We start from the raw sequence: 13,794 nt of genomic DNA, 5'->3' as shown, positions 1-13,794 counted from the left end.
ACCTGTATTCCTGGCTTCCTCAAAACAAAACAAAACAAAAACAGAGTAAGGTAGATTTAATAAAATCCTAAAATTCATTACACCCAGTAATGAGTTCATACCTACATTTACATTTTTTTTTAATTTGAAAAAAGTGTTTTGAAACAGCAAATGGAGACTGTTGTTCACTCTATTCTGTTCCTCGCCATCAGGACTCAATGTCAGCTCCTGAGAGAAGCCACATATTGAGCTGCTGTCACCTTGCTGGGGTCTCATCTGCTGTCAGTGAACTTGACCTGGGGTCTCATGTGCTATTAATGAACTTGACCTGGGGTCTCATCTGCTGTTAGTGAACTTGACCTGGGGTCTCATGCTGTTAGTGAACTTGACCTGGGGTCTCATGCTGTTAGTGAACTTGACCCAAGGTCTCATGGTCTGTTAGTGAAATTGATCTGGGGTCTCATCTGCTGTTACTGAACTCGGCCCTGGGGGTCTCATCTGCTGTCAGTGAACTTGACCTGGCTCTGGTCTGAAAGCCTCACGGCCTTCCTTCACCACGCGGCTCCTGCCCAGGAAACACGTCCTGGGAAGGAGGCTGTGGCCTCGCCAGGTCAAGGGACACGTCTGCAGGACCGGACGCAGACGTTTTACTGGGGCCACCCCTCCGAGAAACCGCAGCTCCACTCTCGGCGTAAGGCCCAGTCAGAGCGGTGCCGGCGACTTATTTCCAGACAGAGCTGTTTCAGGCCAGACTGCGCCTCATCTCCCCGCCGCCCACATGTATGCTGAGGCCCTAACCTCCGACCCTCAGGACCTCTGAATGACTGTCAGGAAATAGGGTCTTCGAAAAGATCCTTAAGGTTAACCGAGGCCACCAGGGTGGGACCCAATTCACACTGGGGGCCTCACAAGCAGAGGCACAGGGACGCAGACACACGCAGAGGGATGCCCGTGTGAGGACACGGGGAAGAGGGTGACCACCCGCCCAGGAGAAGGGCCTCTGGGGGAGTTAGCCCTGCCCCCCCCCCGGTCTCGGCCCCCCGTTTCAGAACAGCGGGGAGTAAATGTGCAAGCAGCCCAGCGGCTGGCTCTAGGCTGGCGCGGCCCCCGGCACCAGAACCGGACGAGCCCATGGGGGACGAGGGGCGGTGTTTCGTCACCGCCAAGGCGGGCCGGACGAAACGCCTCTTAAAATGGAAGGTGGTCCCGGGGCCAGCTCCCCGGGACGGGGCGGGCGTGTTTACAACGGAGGAGACGGCAGTGTGTTTCCGGGGCTGGCTCCCCTGGCATCGCCGTGCACAGAGGTGGCCTGCGTTCCAACAACAGACGCTGCTGGGAGTCATCAGCCTGAATTTGTGAAAGTCGAAAATGTCTCCATGCTGAGTGGCCAGAGCGCAGGTCCGGGTACCGGCGATTTAACGCCGCCCCCGCGTCGCTTCCGCCTGCTCCCTTGGCGGCCTCGGAACGAACCTCCCGCGGGGGCGGCTCCGGAAAACACGCGGCGGCCGAGCCCGGGAGACCAGCGCCCCCGCGCCCATCCCTGCCACCCGGACGCAGGCGACTGGGCCTTTACCAGGGACACCGCTGTCAGCTGGAACCTGTGCTGACGTAAACTTATTTTTTAACTGAGAAACACCTACTGCGGGGACTGAGGGAGTAAGAGGCTCCTAGGCTAACAGAGTTTGAAATCAATATGTTCGACATTTTTTTTTGCCCACTCAGGAGCTGTAAAAGAGCCCTGACCTCCCAAACACAGAGGGAGACACACAGTGAACACGACATTTGCTGAAACAGAGCTTCCAGCGCCTGGAAAATAGCCCCTGAAACGCTGACCTTTCGTTTTAGAGAAAAATCTTTGAGACGAAAACACAGCCAGTCGCAGAGCTACGATAACCTCGACAGCGACTGCCTTGGAATCGTCTGTCTTGTCTGCTTCGCTGGTGGCTCACCAGGGCTGTGACCTGTCCTTAGTTGGGGGAGGTCAGACCATAAGCACTGAAAGGGCAAATCATCGACGACGACTTTCCTCCCGGTCGTGAGCGATGCGGGAGAGTGTCGGCTGGGCTCTGGGCCCGCTGAGGTGGACCAGAGGAGCGTCCTCAAACGTAAAATAATGACTAAGTAAGTCCCATTACAGACAGCAGGACAGGAACACACGTGCACACAGACACACATGTGCACAGACACACACACAAATACGCACGCACGCACGCACACCCCTTGCGGCGGGCTGCTCGCCTGGTTTATTTCTCAGACACCCACGTGGCCGCAGAACCGCTCGCCTGGCCCCCCGTTGAAAACAGAGCCCCCTCGGCCCTTGGCTGGTTCCCTGCGCCCCTCCCTCCCGAGGACGGGGGGGGGGCAGCGCGACAGCCCGTGTGTTAAGGGGCCGCCGCCCCCTCACCCGCGGGGAACACGAGACCCCCGTGCTTCCCCGACACACACCCCCCTTCCACCGGGAGGGGGCGCTTCGTGGTTCTCCGGGCACGGCCGAGCCGCCGGCATCGCCGCTCTCGCGCTCTGGGGCCGCCCTTGGGTAAAACGCGGAAGACAGGAAGGGGTGCCAGCCTCGTCGGTCCGGCCACCCCGACGGCTGCTGAGTGACCAGCGGGTGGGGAGCGTGTGTGGTGGGCACGGACACGCTGGACGAAGGGACACGTCTCGTGTGCCGGGCAGCGTGGGTGAGTGGGACCCTGGAGGGTCCGTCGCCCTGCTGCGGAGACAGTGCCCCTCACGACTCTTAAACCGTCTGTTCGTACAGGTCTCCACCTGGTGTTTCTGGGGCGCAGTCGCCCGCGGGTGACTGGGAAGGTGGCCCAGGGAGGGCTGCCGGGCCCAGACCTCTGAAAGTGAGAGCACTCTCTCCGGCCTCTGTTTCCGGGGACGTAAGTGTAAGTGTGACTCCGGCTCAGCAGTTCCTCTTTGGAAACGCACCGAGGCCTGCGGCGCCGGCCGTGTGGGCAACGTGGCGTCGCACGCACCAGTCAGCAAGAGGCGTGTCAGCGCACACAGAACCAATTACAGCAACTGTTTGTTTTCACCGACTTGATTGTAATTTATATCGAACGCAAGGACAGATCTGTCACAACACGGGAAAACCCTATCATTACGAGCAGCCGTAATTGCACGTTGGTCGTTTTCGGGGGTACGACGAAGAAGGATGTGAGTATCGGTTTCACTGCAAATTGACAATTCAACCACACGTTACTTTTCAGGCATAGCACTGCTATGTAAAAAGCCTTATTAGAATTGCATAAAAATGTATAAGGCTAATTTAAAAAAATATTTCTTAGAAGCTCTATAGCATTTATCATGTAAAAACCTCTGTGAGCCATCATATTTTGTATATTCCTAGTAAAATATTAGATGGAATAAAGTATCATTATTGCCTAAATCTTGAGTTCCCTAAAACACCCTCTCAATCTATGTAATTTTTACAGAGAAAAGTTTGGTTCTGGACCCCACATTAACGAAGCAGAGGTGGTTAAAGCAGGCCTGCACATTTCAGAGCATCCCCTGTATTCTAATCGTTTGAAAGCTGCCACACTAACCAGGTGTTAACGGTCGACAAGGCACTGGGTTTCTGAGGTTGCACAGTGCGACTCATTTCCTGTGGGGGGGGGGATGCCCTTTAACCCAAAACTAGATGCGTGTTCCCGTGCGACAAAAGCGTCCCAAGGGCGTCCTGCCCCGTTCCCCAGGCCGCGGGGGCAGAGGCAGCGAACTCACCGTCGAACACCTCCAGGGCGTCGAACTGCTTTTCGCTCTGGAAGCTCTCCACGAAGACGGTGATGTTGTAGCCCGGCTCCACCCGGACGGTCCAGGAGCAGGTCTGGGAGTTGAAGTAGTTGCCCGGGTAACCGGGGCTGAGGATGACCCCCGACGACTCCGTGCGGACTTCGTTGGCCGGGCATTGTGCTAAGGAGGAAAGTGCGAGTCGTCCTTAGCCGGGAGGCGCCGGCTTCCCTGGGCTGGCGTCGGCCCCCTGTGCCCGGGGAGGGGAAGGTGCGGGTGTTCCTGAGCTCTGCCTGCGCTCGGGGCGGGCTGCAGACTCAGCCGGAGGCCGCCGGCACTGACCAACAGCAACACTGTGGCACGGCCCTGTGGCCTACAAGAGGATCACGCAGGTGGAGGATGTAAGAGAATTACACGTGCATCAGGTCTGTCTGGAAAAAGTCCAGCCATTGCTAATACAGCCAGAACGGTTTGCATGACATCCATGTGACCCGGCAGCCGAGGAGGGTGGACTGGAATGCGCTTGTGTGGACAGTGACGACTTCACTGCACTGGTCAGTGGGGGCGGTAGACGCCAGTGAGTGAGCACGTGCGCTGTGTGGCCGCCACATTCACAACGACTGAGCAGGTAGAGCAACGAATCTGCATCAAGCTCTGCGTTCAGCTTGAACAGTCCTCTGCAGGAGCTGTTCGGACAACGCAGAAGGCCATGGCTACGGGCAGCTGGTGATGGGCAGCTTCCTCGCAACAACACGTCTCTCGGTCTTCCACACGGGACACGCACACGTGTGGCCGAGGGCGCACGTACCTTCGCACGTGGGGGGCGTGCCTTCGAACTGCAGCTGGGCGCGGAGCTTGCAGGTGAGCGTGTCGGCCCCGGACAGCGTGTACCCCGGGTGGCACTGGTAGCGCACGAAGTCGCCTGGAAGAGGCAGAGAGCGGCTGGCGACGGCGCTCCTCCGGCCTCACACGGGGGCCCGGCCTCGGGGGCCCACGGGCAGACTGCCCCTGAACCCACGCCCGCCCTCGGTTTAGACCGTTCGACGACACGTTGCCGTGTCCGCCCCTCATTTACAGAAAGGCCCCCTGGAGCTGAGCCAGCCTCTGGGACAGGAACGCCCAGCGCATCGCTGTCCCGTCCCCTCCCCTGAGGACGGCGGGGCAGGAAAGTGAAGTGGACATTCGGACCTTCAGGCCGAAGGACAGAACGGCTGTAACACTACGGAGAGGCCTTGGCCTGACGCCCCCCAGGCCCCTCACTCAGCCAGTCTGGGTGTCGGAGGATTGGGGTCCCTGGTTTGACCAGGGGCCTGACGGGGCGGCGGGGCGGGGGGTTCCCAGCAGGACGGGGCGCCTGTAACGGGGACCGAGGAGCCCTGGTCGCCACGACCTGCACACCTGCCCCAGGGGCCTGACGGGTGTCCGAGGAAACAGGCTGTCATCGTAGGACATGCCCATCGGTCACGTCCCGGTGTCCGAGAAAGGCCGGGGTCACCCTCCTCATTACTGTGGCCACGGGTGACGGAGTTCTAGTCTGCGGTTACGTGGCCCTAACTCAACACACGGATCTGGTTCCTCGGAAAACGTTACCCAAGAGAAAAAAGCGTGAACTCTGGGGAGACATGCTCAAAGCAAAAAAAAAAACAAAACAGTTTCTCCTGACCGGAACCAGAAGTCACGGGCAGGAGGAAGGGGCATGCATCTCTGCCCGACACGTGAGCTCTGCCTGCAGCCGCCGCAGGGGCCGCAGCCACCGCAGGGCGGTTTCGCACCGACGCTACCCCACATCCGACCCCGTCCCAGCGGGGTGGGGCGGGGAGTGAAGCTCACGAGGTCCCTCGTGATGAGAAACTCGTTACCGATTTCAAAGTCCTCGTCCTCCACCAGCATCTCTGCCTGCGGGACAGCCGGGGGCGGCTGGCACTTCTTGAGTTGGAACGCTGAACGGTTCATGGGAAAACAAACAAACAAACAAACCACAAAACCACAATCACACTTGCCGAATAAACAAGCTCTTTGAGAAGGCGTTCTTTCTACGCTGTTGTAACGCCCAGGCTCACAAACAGGTCTGCGTTTTTTGGTGAATCGTGGTTTTATAGGGTCCTCCAGCACCCACGCTCACAGGACAGTTCAAGGTCTGGGGCATCGGACCTCAAAGAGGAAAGTGTGCGCTTTCGCGACGGGAACCTGGGGGCGCAGCCCCTCCTGCGAGGGAGTTCTGGACGAGTGAGAAACGGCCCGTGACGGCCTCGCCCCGCGTCCACACCGGATGCGACGCAGTCTCTGTCTGTGCCCGGGACCCCCGTGGGGGCAGACCTCCGGAGGGGCGAGGGGCCCCTACACCGTTTTCCTAAACCACTTAGCGTTCCTTCTCCAGATCTCTGGAGCTCAGGCGCCGGTCAGAACCGGAGCGAACTCACACGGAACCCTGTCCCCCCCCCCGCCCCCCCACCCCCCGCGGCGGGCGCGCGCCCACTGACCGTGGAAGTTGAGCACGAAGAAGCCGCCGTTGGAGAAGTCGCTGTGGAACTTGAGCAGCACCTGGTTGGTGGAGCTGTACGCCGTCTCCAGTGCCGTGTTCCCGCTGAAGACGCCCAGCTGCGGGGCGCTCTGGTCCGGGCCGTCCCTGCGGACGGGGACGGGGCGGCGTCTGAGCCGGGGGTGCCCGCACGGCGCCCACAGACACGCAGCCCGCACCCCCGGGCTCCAGGCGCCGGGCGGCGTGCCCTCCCGGGGGCGCCCAGCCGGCCGCACACCCTCGCCCACAGCGGACGTCCGGGTTCAACCGTGTGGGCGCTGAGAGCTGCGGAGGCCTTGCTGCTGAGTTCGACGAGTCTGACGCCTGGGTGAAGCGTCCCCATCCGCTGGACACTGTGCTGAGACCCGCCGGGACGTGTGTCCAATGCCCCGGAAGCTGCCGGGACGTCCCGTCCGCGCCTCCCATGGGCGCCGGCCCGCCGCAGTGAGCCGTGAGGACCCCCGCCTCCCCTCCCAGACCCACCAGGCAGTCTGGGGGTTCACACTGCCGGTGGTTCACGCTGCCAGTCTGTGCGGCTGGCGTGTGTTTCGCTTTTGAAGTGGCAGCTTTTCCCGGTCAGCTCACTACTCCAGGGTCTCCGTCCCTCCCGGCCCCGGGTGCGAGGCCCCACACTCCCCCGGAGGCCCCCCTGCGGCCAGGCCAGGCTGCCCGCTTGCCCTCGGAAATCGCGTTTCCCTCCCAGGGGGACCGGGCATGCTGAGGCCAGGATCTGCTCTCACGACTCTCCTCAGAGCCGCCTGGGGACCCCCCTGGCTCCCAGAAGGAAGCCCTAGGTCCCCCGTGTCATCTGTAAGGCCCTGGGTGACCGGCCCTGGGTGACCGGCCCTGCTTCCCGGGAGGTCGCTGCCTCTCTGGGGGCTCCCCCCACCCCGGCTCAGCCCCACACACCTGAGACGGTCCAGCCGCCAGGGCCAGCACTCTCCTGCCTCTGCCTTTCCGACCCAGTGTGCAGAACAGCCCTGCCTTCGCCACAACCTCACCGACACACACTCACACACACTCTCATATACATGCACTCACACACTCACGCACACACACACCTGTGCACACACACAAATGTACTCTCACACACTCATACACATGCACACACTTCTGTGCACACGTGCACTCACACCCACACACTCACACCCCTTTGATAACCGGGTTCACCCCTCCGGTGTTCTTGGCCGTCTACCGCAGAAGCACGCCCTGGCCCCTCAGATCCGGCCCCCTCCGACCCCCGCACCCGGCGGTGCCCTCCGCCTGTGACGGTCCCAGGCTCCCAGGGCCACGGCATCTTCTGTTCGCCCACAGCCTCTCGCCTCCGAAGCAACGGCGGGGTGAGCGGTCCCCACAGGTACGCACGCTTAGCCGAGGGGACTCTCAGGGACGCAGGAAGGCCACCCAGCCCCCTGGACGGGGGCGGGAGCTGCAGCCCACGCCGCCCCTGAGCCTGGCTCCGGGCGTCCCCCAACACCCTCCCTTTCTGGGCGCTTCTCCTCCTCGTTTACGGAGGATGTGGGGGGAGGGAGGCCACGTGCACACACTCCGTCCAGAGCCCCAGAAGTGGCGCCGCATCCTCCTGGTGGCGAAGGAGCCTGCCGGCTGCCCTTCCAGCAAAGCAACCGCCCTGAGCTGCGTCAAAGGGGTAACCTCGGGACGTGGGGACGCGCTCCCGCCCTCGGAGCGACGCCGCAGGGACCCACCGCGTGGCGGGACTCAGACGCATCACCTGACACCCGTTCTCTGTGCGTGTGCCCTGGGGTGTCCACGGCCCCCCCCCCCCAGGCAGCCTGGCGCCTCGGTGGCCGGCGCGAGCGGCCGGGAGGGCGGCCGCGAGGGCAGGGCCCTACCAGACGGCGATGTAGTCGTTGACGGCCTCGGTCTGCAGCAGGGTGAAGTTGAGGTAGACCCCGTGGCCCGGGGGCACGCCGAGCAGCCACAGGCAGTCCTTGAGGATGGGGTACTCGTCCGGGAACCCGGGGGAGTAGATGGTGCCGTTCTGTGCCGTCACGTTGTAGCCGCAGGGAGCTGCAGGGGGCGACGAGAAGGCGGGCCCCGCGGTCACCCCGAGAAGGGTCGCAGGCAAACCTTCGGGGGCTCTGAAGGCCCTCGGCCGACACGGCCCCCTCAGGAATGACTGCGAAATGCCCCCGGGAACTGCTCTGTCAGAATAACCCCCCTCAAGCCTCAGAGCCTCAGGAGGATGCTGCTTCTGTCTACGCTGTCTGTTTCTCTCAATGCATTCGCCGACCTGTCACGACACCTTCGAGGGAATCTCAGCCCCATGCAATTAAGAAGAAAAAATCTGCAGTCAGCGTGTCCTGTGCGGAGCTGACGATCCGGTCAGTGCTCGACCCCATGCGAGGGACTGTGTGGAAATCACGCATAAAAAGGAAACGATTTTGTTTTAAGTGAGACTTCCAAAGCCTCTTTAAAGTGTCTGAAAGTGGCGTTTTCGTCTGCCTGCTGTGAAACACAGATGTCGTCCCTCCTTCGTGGATCTACACGCGTGGAAGACGGAGATGCACGTATGTCGGGGCATGTTGCGGGCCCCCTGCCAGACCTCACGCGTGTAGCTCCATGAGGCCGTGCATACAGACCCGCCCACGTCCGGTTAACTCGGGCGGGTCTGGGGCTCCCAGACACTGCCAGCTGCCGCGGCAGTGCTTTCCTGTTTACGGAAAACGAAACCGCCACCTACTAGCAGACTAACGTGTATTCTCACTTCACGTGGGGGCACGGGACACTGGCACCACAGAGAAGCAGACTTTCTTCTTAAATTTATTTTAATCCTTGTTCAAGTGCAGTTTTCTGTCCTTTACTCTCACCCCAACCCACCCACCCCTCCCTCCCCCCCTCCCTCCCATTTCCACCCCCCCTAGTTTTTGTCCGTGTGTCCTTTATACTCGTCCCTGCAAACCCTTCCCACTGTCCCCTGAAATTCCCTCCCCTCTCCCCTCTGGTCACTGTCAGCCTGTCCTCTAGTTCAGTGTCTTTGGTTGTATTTTCCTTGCTTCTTTGTTTTGTTGTTTAGGGTCCTGTTAAAGGTGAGATCACATGGTATTTGTCCCTCACTGCCTGGCTTGTTTCACTTAGCATAATGCTTTCCAGCTCCACCCACGCTGTTGCAAAGGGTAGGAGCTCCGTCTTTCTTTCTGCTGCACAGAATTCCACTGTGTAAGGGAAGCGGACTTTTCAATCGAACCAAAAGCCAACAGCTGTGCTGTGAGTGCGTGTGGCCGGCACGAATCCTGGGGGGTTTCTAAGGACCTGCCCCGAAAGACGCAGAGTTTGGGCAGAGTGACCAGGCCAATATGCGTGCAAAGACGGAGAGAGAGAAAAACTCAGACACAGTGAGGAAGAGTGAGGAGGAAACGGGGGCGGCGGTCCCTGCCCAGGTAACCGCCCAGGTGCCTGCCAGCCTGCGGCAGGGCCCGACCCTGGTGAGTTCGGTGTGAATTCGTCGGAAGAGGGGGCCGAGGGGAAAAGGGGCACGTTTCTCAGCGTCGTTCCCGGTGGGGTCCGGAGTCCGGCAGACGTTAGTGGACACCCCGCAGGCAGGCAGAGGATGACAGCCGGTGGCAGAGGGCCACAGAGCCCCTGGCAGAGCCCCTTGGTGGCCCCGGGATCTCACTCTGTCACACTTCTCCCCCGGCTGCCCCTGAGGCGATCGCTCACCCTGCCGGTTCTCCTACCCGCCCCACCCCCCACCGCCGCCCCAGGGTGAGTGGGTCTCCGCCCAACTGACACCCGACAGACGCCCCAGCGTCGGAACGCCTGGGGAGATCATCTTCTGTGTTTGTCGACCGCCTTGGCCAACCTTCACTTTAAGAGTACGTACATCGTATCCTGTCTTTGGCTGCTTGGACTTCTCATATCAGTGACACAACCGAGTTGTTTTCTGCTTATAAAATCTGTCCGTTGCAAAGGCACTGGTGACACCCCACCTGTAGCAGGTCATCTGGGGGTTACCTGTCCCCAGGCCTCCGCACCGAAGGTGCTGGTGCATTTTAAAGGGAGGTGTCACAGGACGGGGGTAAACTTTTTGAAAGACATTAAAAGGGTAGCTACACAAATATTTCAGTGATAAACGGCTGTCAGGTCAATAACATATTTGAAAATTTTGAGCTATATTTGTAAGCATAGATACCTATTTAATTATCAAATTACATGTAGTAACTCGATAAACCATAGTGTTTTAAGCCACACTCTAATAATTATAACCCATTTTTTAAAACAACCGTGGCTTCTGTATAAGTTCCTGGCAAAATTAATAATGTCTTGAATTTCTCATCACTTTCAGATATCCTCTTTTATGTACTTATTTTGAAGATATCATGTCTGATGCACTGTCAGAAAATGGCATCACCTCTAAGCTACATCAGAAGAGATACATTTAGTTGTCTTCACGCTGGTAAACTAAGGCTGAGCCAGCAATTATTTCCGCATTGCAAAACTGGATTTGAAAGAGCAATGAAATCTAATTAAATGCTTAATGCTATTTTTTATATCAAGCCAAGAAGTATTCCATCTACATATGAATACAAAGGATCTGGTAAAAGTTGCAAAAAAACTAATCCTGACAAGTCAAGTAATTTATACATATAAATATATGAATTTTAAAACGGAAAATGGTATGAAAGTTTTTTGAGTGTTTTAATGAAAAAACACTGGACATGCAACTGCTATTCTGAGTTTTATACAATAATTTTAAAATGCTATTTTACATTTGCATTGAATCACACTATTAGCGACTTTTACATTATTAAATTTGTATTAGGCTAAAATAATCTTAAAAATACAGCTAAAATTCCCTTATAGTTTTTTCTATAATGGTATAGAGTGAAAAATACAGATGAAAACATGATTTAAAGAGTTCACTGATGTGGTTGGCTTTTTCTCCCTTCTTCAGTCAAAATTAAAACAGCCAGACGCCAGTCCCTGTCTTGCTGCTGGGCGTAAATGTTTAGCATTTCAAAGGTCGCCTGCGTTGGCCTTTCCACTCAAAGCTACTGTGTGTGTAACGTTGGAACACCTGGTTTACAGCAGCTTTTCTGTGTGATGTCCACTCTTCCTAAACAAAGTCCTCGGTCTATTTATTTTAACTGGATGTTGCAAAGGTCCCCAGCGATGGCCAGTGTCGGGCAGCCAGGCACAAGCTGCGGAGCAGTGACCCCCGCTCAGAGCCGGGCGGCCCGCCGACCGGGGGGTGGGGGCTGTCCGCAAGCCCAGCCTGACTCCCGCCCCCCGAGCCCGTCAGCCCCAGCGCACCGCTGCCTGGCACTGCTGTCTCCCCACGGGGCTCCCACACGCTGCCCTGGCTCCCACCGTTTCTCCTGCCTGCTGAGGACAGTCTCTGCCCCCGAGTCTCCCAGCAGGGTGCACCTCAAACCCCGCCAGGAACAGAAACCAGCGCTCCCAAACGCAGAAGCAAGGTGCTGTTGCGGGGGGAGGTCGGCCACAAAAACACCCAGGTAAGGATAATAAGACGCTTCCCACCTCTAACCCCTCAGTCCTGCGGAGCCACCGTGGGGCCACCCCGCCCTCGCGCCGGACGCCCCTCGCTTCCCCAGCAAACTCTGTCTTCCGTGCCCGAAACCCCTCAGCACTGTCTGCTGGCGTCTGGTTTGGCCCAACAAATCTGTGCACTTATCATTTCGATATCCTTGTAATTTCCTTGAGGGCAAGGCCTATCGACTCATCTTTTTGTTTTTTTACTTTGTCCCGGCACAGGACGGAGCCCCGGACACTAAGCAGGAGGAGTCTCACGTCCCTGGGTCCCGACACACGTTTGTCGAATGAACCAGCGACTCCCGGGCCGCACCCCTTGAACGCGGAACGCACCGTCCCGCGCGAGGAAGCCCCACTGCGCCCGGGGGGAGCGGCCCACCTACCGTCACACCTGGGGAAAGGGTGGTTCCAGTCGCGGTTGGTCCCGTGCTGGCAGGTGAGCACCGGGTGGCCGGTGAGCACGTACCCCGGGTAGCACTCGAAGGAGATGGACTGGCCCACGCTGAAGTCGGAGTTGACCACGTACCCGTTCTGGAAGGGCGGGGGGTCCGGGCAGTTCTGCAGCTCGTAGGCTGGAATAGACACACAGAGCCGAGCGCGTGAACGGCCGGGCGGGGGGCCTGGGAGTGGGAGCAGGGGCGAGACTGCATTCAGCTTCTTCAGGGGAACGTTCGGGGTCAGTTTTGGAAGAATGCATCTTCCAGGGCCGCCAGTTACTGCGCTAAGTGAGACAACAGTTATCATTAGTTGGGTGGTTAGAGCACTCTGCGTTTCACACTTCCTGTGCGCTTTAGAAGTGATGTCACCCCCACCCCAAACACCCCCGGCAACGTGCGCCGTGGAAGGTCGTATATGCGGTGAACTTGACAAAGAACGAGGCAGAGGTGGGTGGTGAGAAGATCGGGGTGCCCTGTCCCCCTCCACCGAGAATACGCCGCTCCAGCGCTCCAGTCTCCGTGCCTCTCACGGCGGCTGCTGTTTCGTTTTGTTCATTTTAATTACTGTTCCAGAGAGAAGTTTATTCCATTTCCTTCATTTTTTTAAAACTGTAGAATCGGGGGATGGAGGGAAAATGGTGAAGGGGTTAAGATGTGGGCCTCGGTGGCTGCAAAACAGTCGCGAGGATGTAACCACAGCACAGGGAATGTAATCAATAACTTTCCAATAAGGATGTGGAGAGTGGGCGGGGACTGGGCATGTCGGGGGGACACTTGGTACAGGGTGTGACGGGCTCACCCCCGTGCCGTGCGCCCGAAACCAGCACAGAGTCACACTGGGTGCCGACTGAGAAACTGAGAAAGAGAGCTGAAGAACACACTGTGGAATGTCGTTACAGTGGGAATTGGTACGTGTGCACTCTTTACGTAACAGTTACTGTACCCTGCGTGTTCCCGAGAAGCAGCTCCCGGTAGGAAGGTGGACAGCAGACTGTGTGGTTCACAGGTGGGTACGTAAGTTAGTAAAGGTCAACTAGTCTGTGAACTGCGCGTCACCTCCAGATGCCATCAACCATTTTACAACCAGGTGAGCCCCACCCAGCGACACCCTCGGCTGCTGGGGTGCAGGGCGAGGCCCCCAAGAGGGAGGAGCCCCCCAGGCAGCGCTGGCCCCCTGCCGGGCTTTGCTCTCTCAGTACGGACTGGGAGTTACTCAGCTCCCCAACAGAGCCACACAGCGGAGGCCCCACCCCAGGTGCGGGGCTCAGCGTCCACCGGCCACGCACCCCTGCTGACAGCAGGCCCAGACCCGGGCCCATGGGGCCGTGGACTGAAGATTCGTGCTGGCGCTGGGGGGGGACCAGTGGCCGCCCCGGGGGCCTCGGGCAGCGGGGAAGAGAGGGCGGTGGGAACTCCTGCCGCACCTGCCGGTGGTCTGCCCGCTGGTCGCCAGCGGGGCGAGCGTCTGACTTTGAAATCCCCAAGTGAGTGCTGGAAAGTCACGTGGTCTGGGACTTGGCCGGGCGGTTCCTGGAGTGTCGGGCCGTCTGTCTCTGCATCAGTCACACGGAGTGAAGGAGCAGCGAGCGAGGGCAGTGGTGACGAAGCGAC

General features: G+C 58.8%; 1 protein-coding gene across 1 annotated transcript in view; it reads right to left on the bottom strand.

Moving 5' to 3' along the window:
- The window catches only part of CSMD1 (CUB and Sushi multiple domains 1), a 687,628-nt gene that overhangs the window by 53,655 nt on the left and 620,179 nt on the right, over window positions 1–13,794 (bottom strand). The window contains exons 44-49 of the mRNA XM_045821269.1: window positions 12,130–12,318; window positions 8,086–8,263; window positions 6,195–6,340; window positions 5,574–5,654; window positions 4,523–4,636; window positions 3,709–3,897 (exon numbers count right to left, since the gene is read on the bottom strand). Of these exons, the coding sequence (XP_045677225.1) occupies window positions 3,709–3,897; window positions 4,523–4,636; window positions 5,574–5,654; window positions 6,195–6,340; window positions 8,086–8,263; window positions 12,130–12,318 (897 nt within the window). The remainder of the gene's footprint in view (window positions 1–3,708; window positions 3,898–4,522; window positions 4,637–5,573; window positions 5,655–6,194; window positions 6,341–8,085; window positions 8,264–12,129; window positions 12,319–13,794) is intronic.

Source organism: Phyllostomus hastatus, unplaced genomic scaffold, assembly GCF_019186645.2.
Source record: "Phyllostomus hastatus isolate PE091 unplaced genomic scaffold, TTU_PhHast_1.1 phas_scaffold_46, whole genome shotgun sequence".
NCBI classification, from domain to species: domain Eukaryota; kingdom Metazoa; phylum Chordata; class Mammalia; order Chiroptera; family Phyllostomidae; genus Phyllostomus; species Phyllostomus hastatus.
This window is presented reverse-complemented; position numbering and strand designations above follow the sequence as displayed.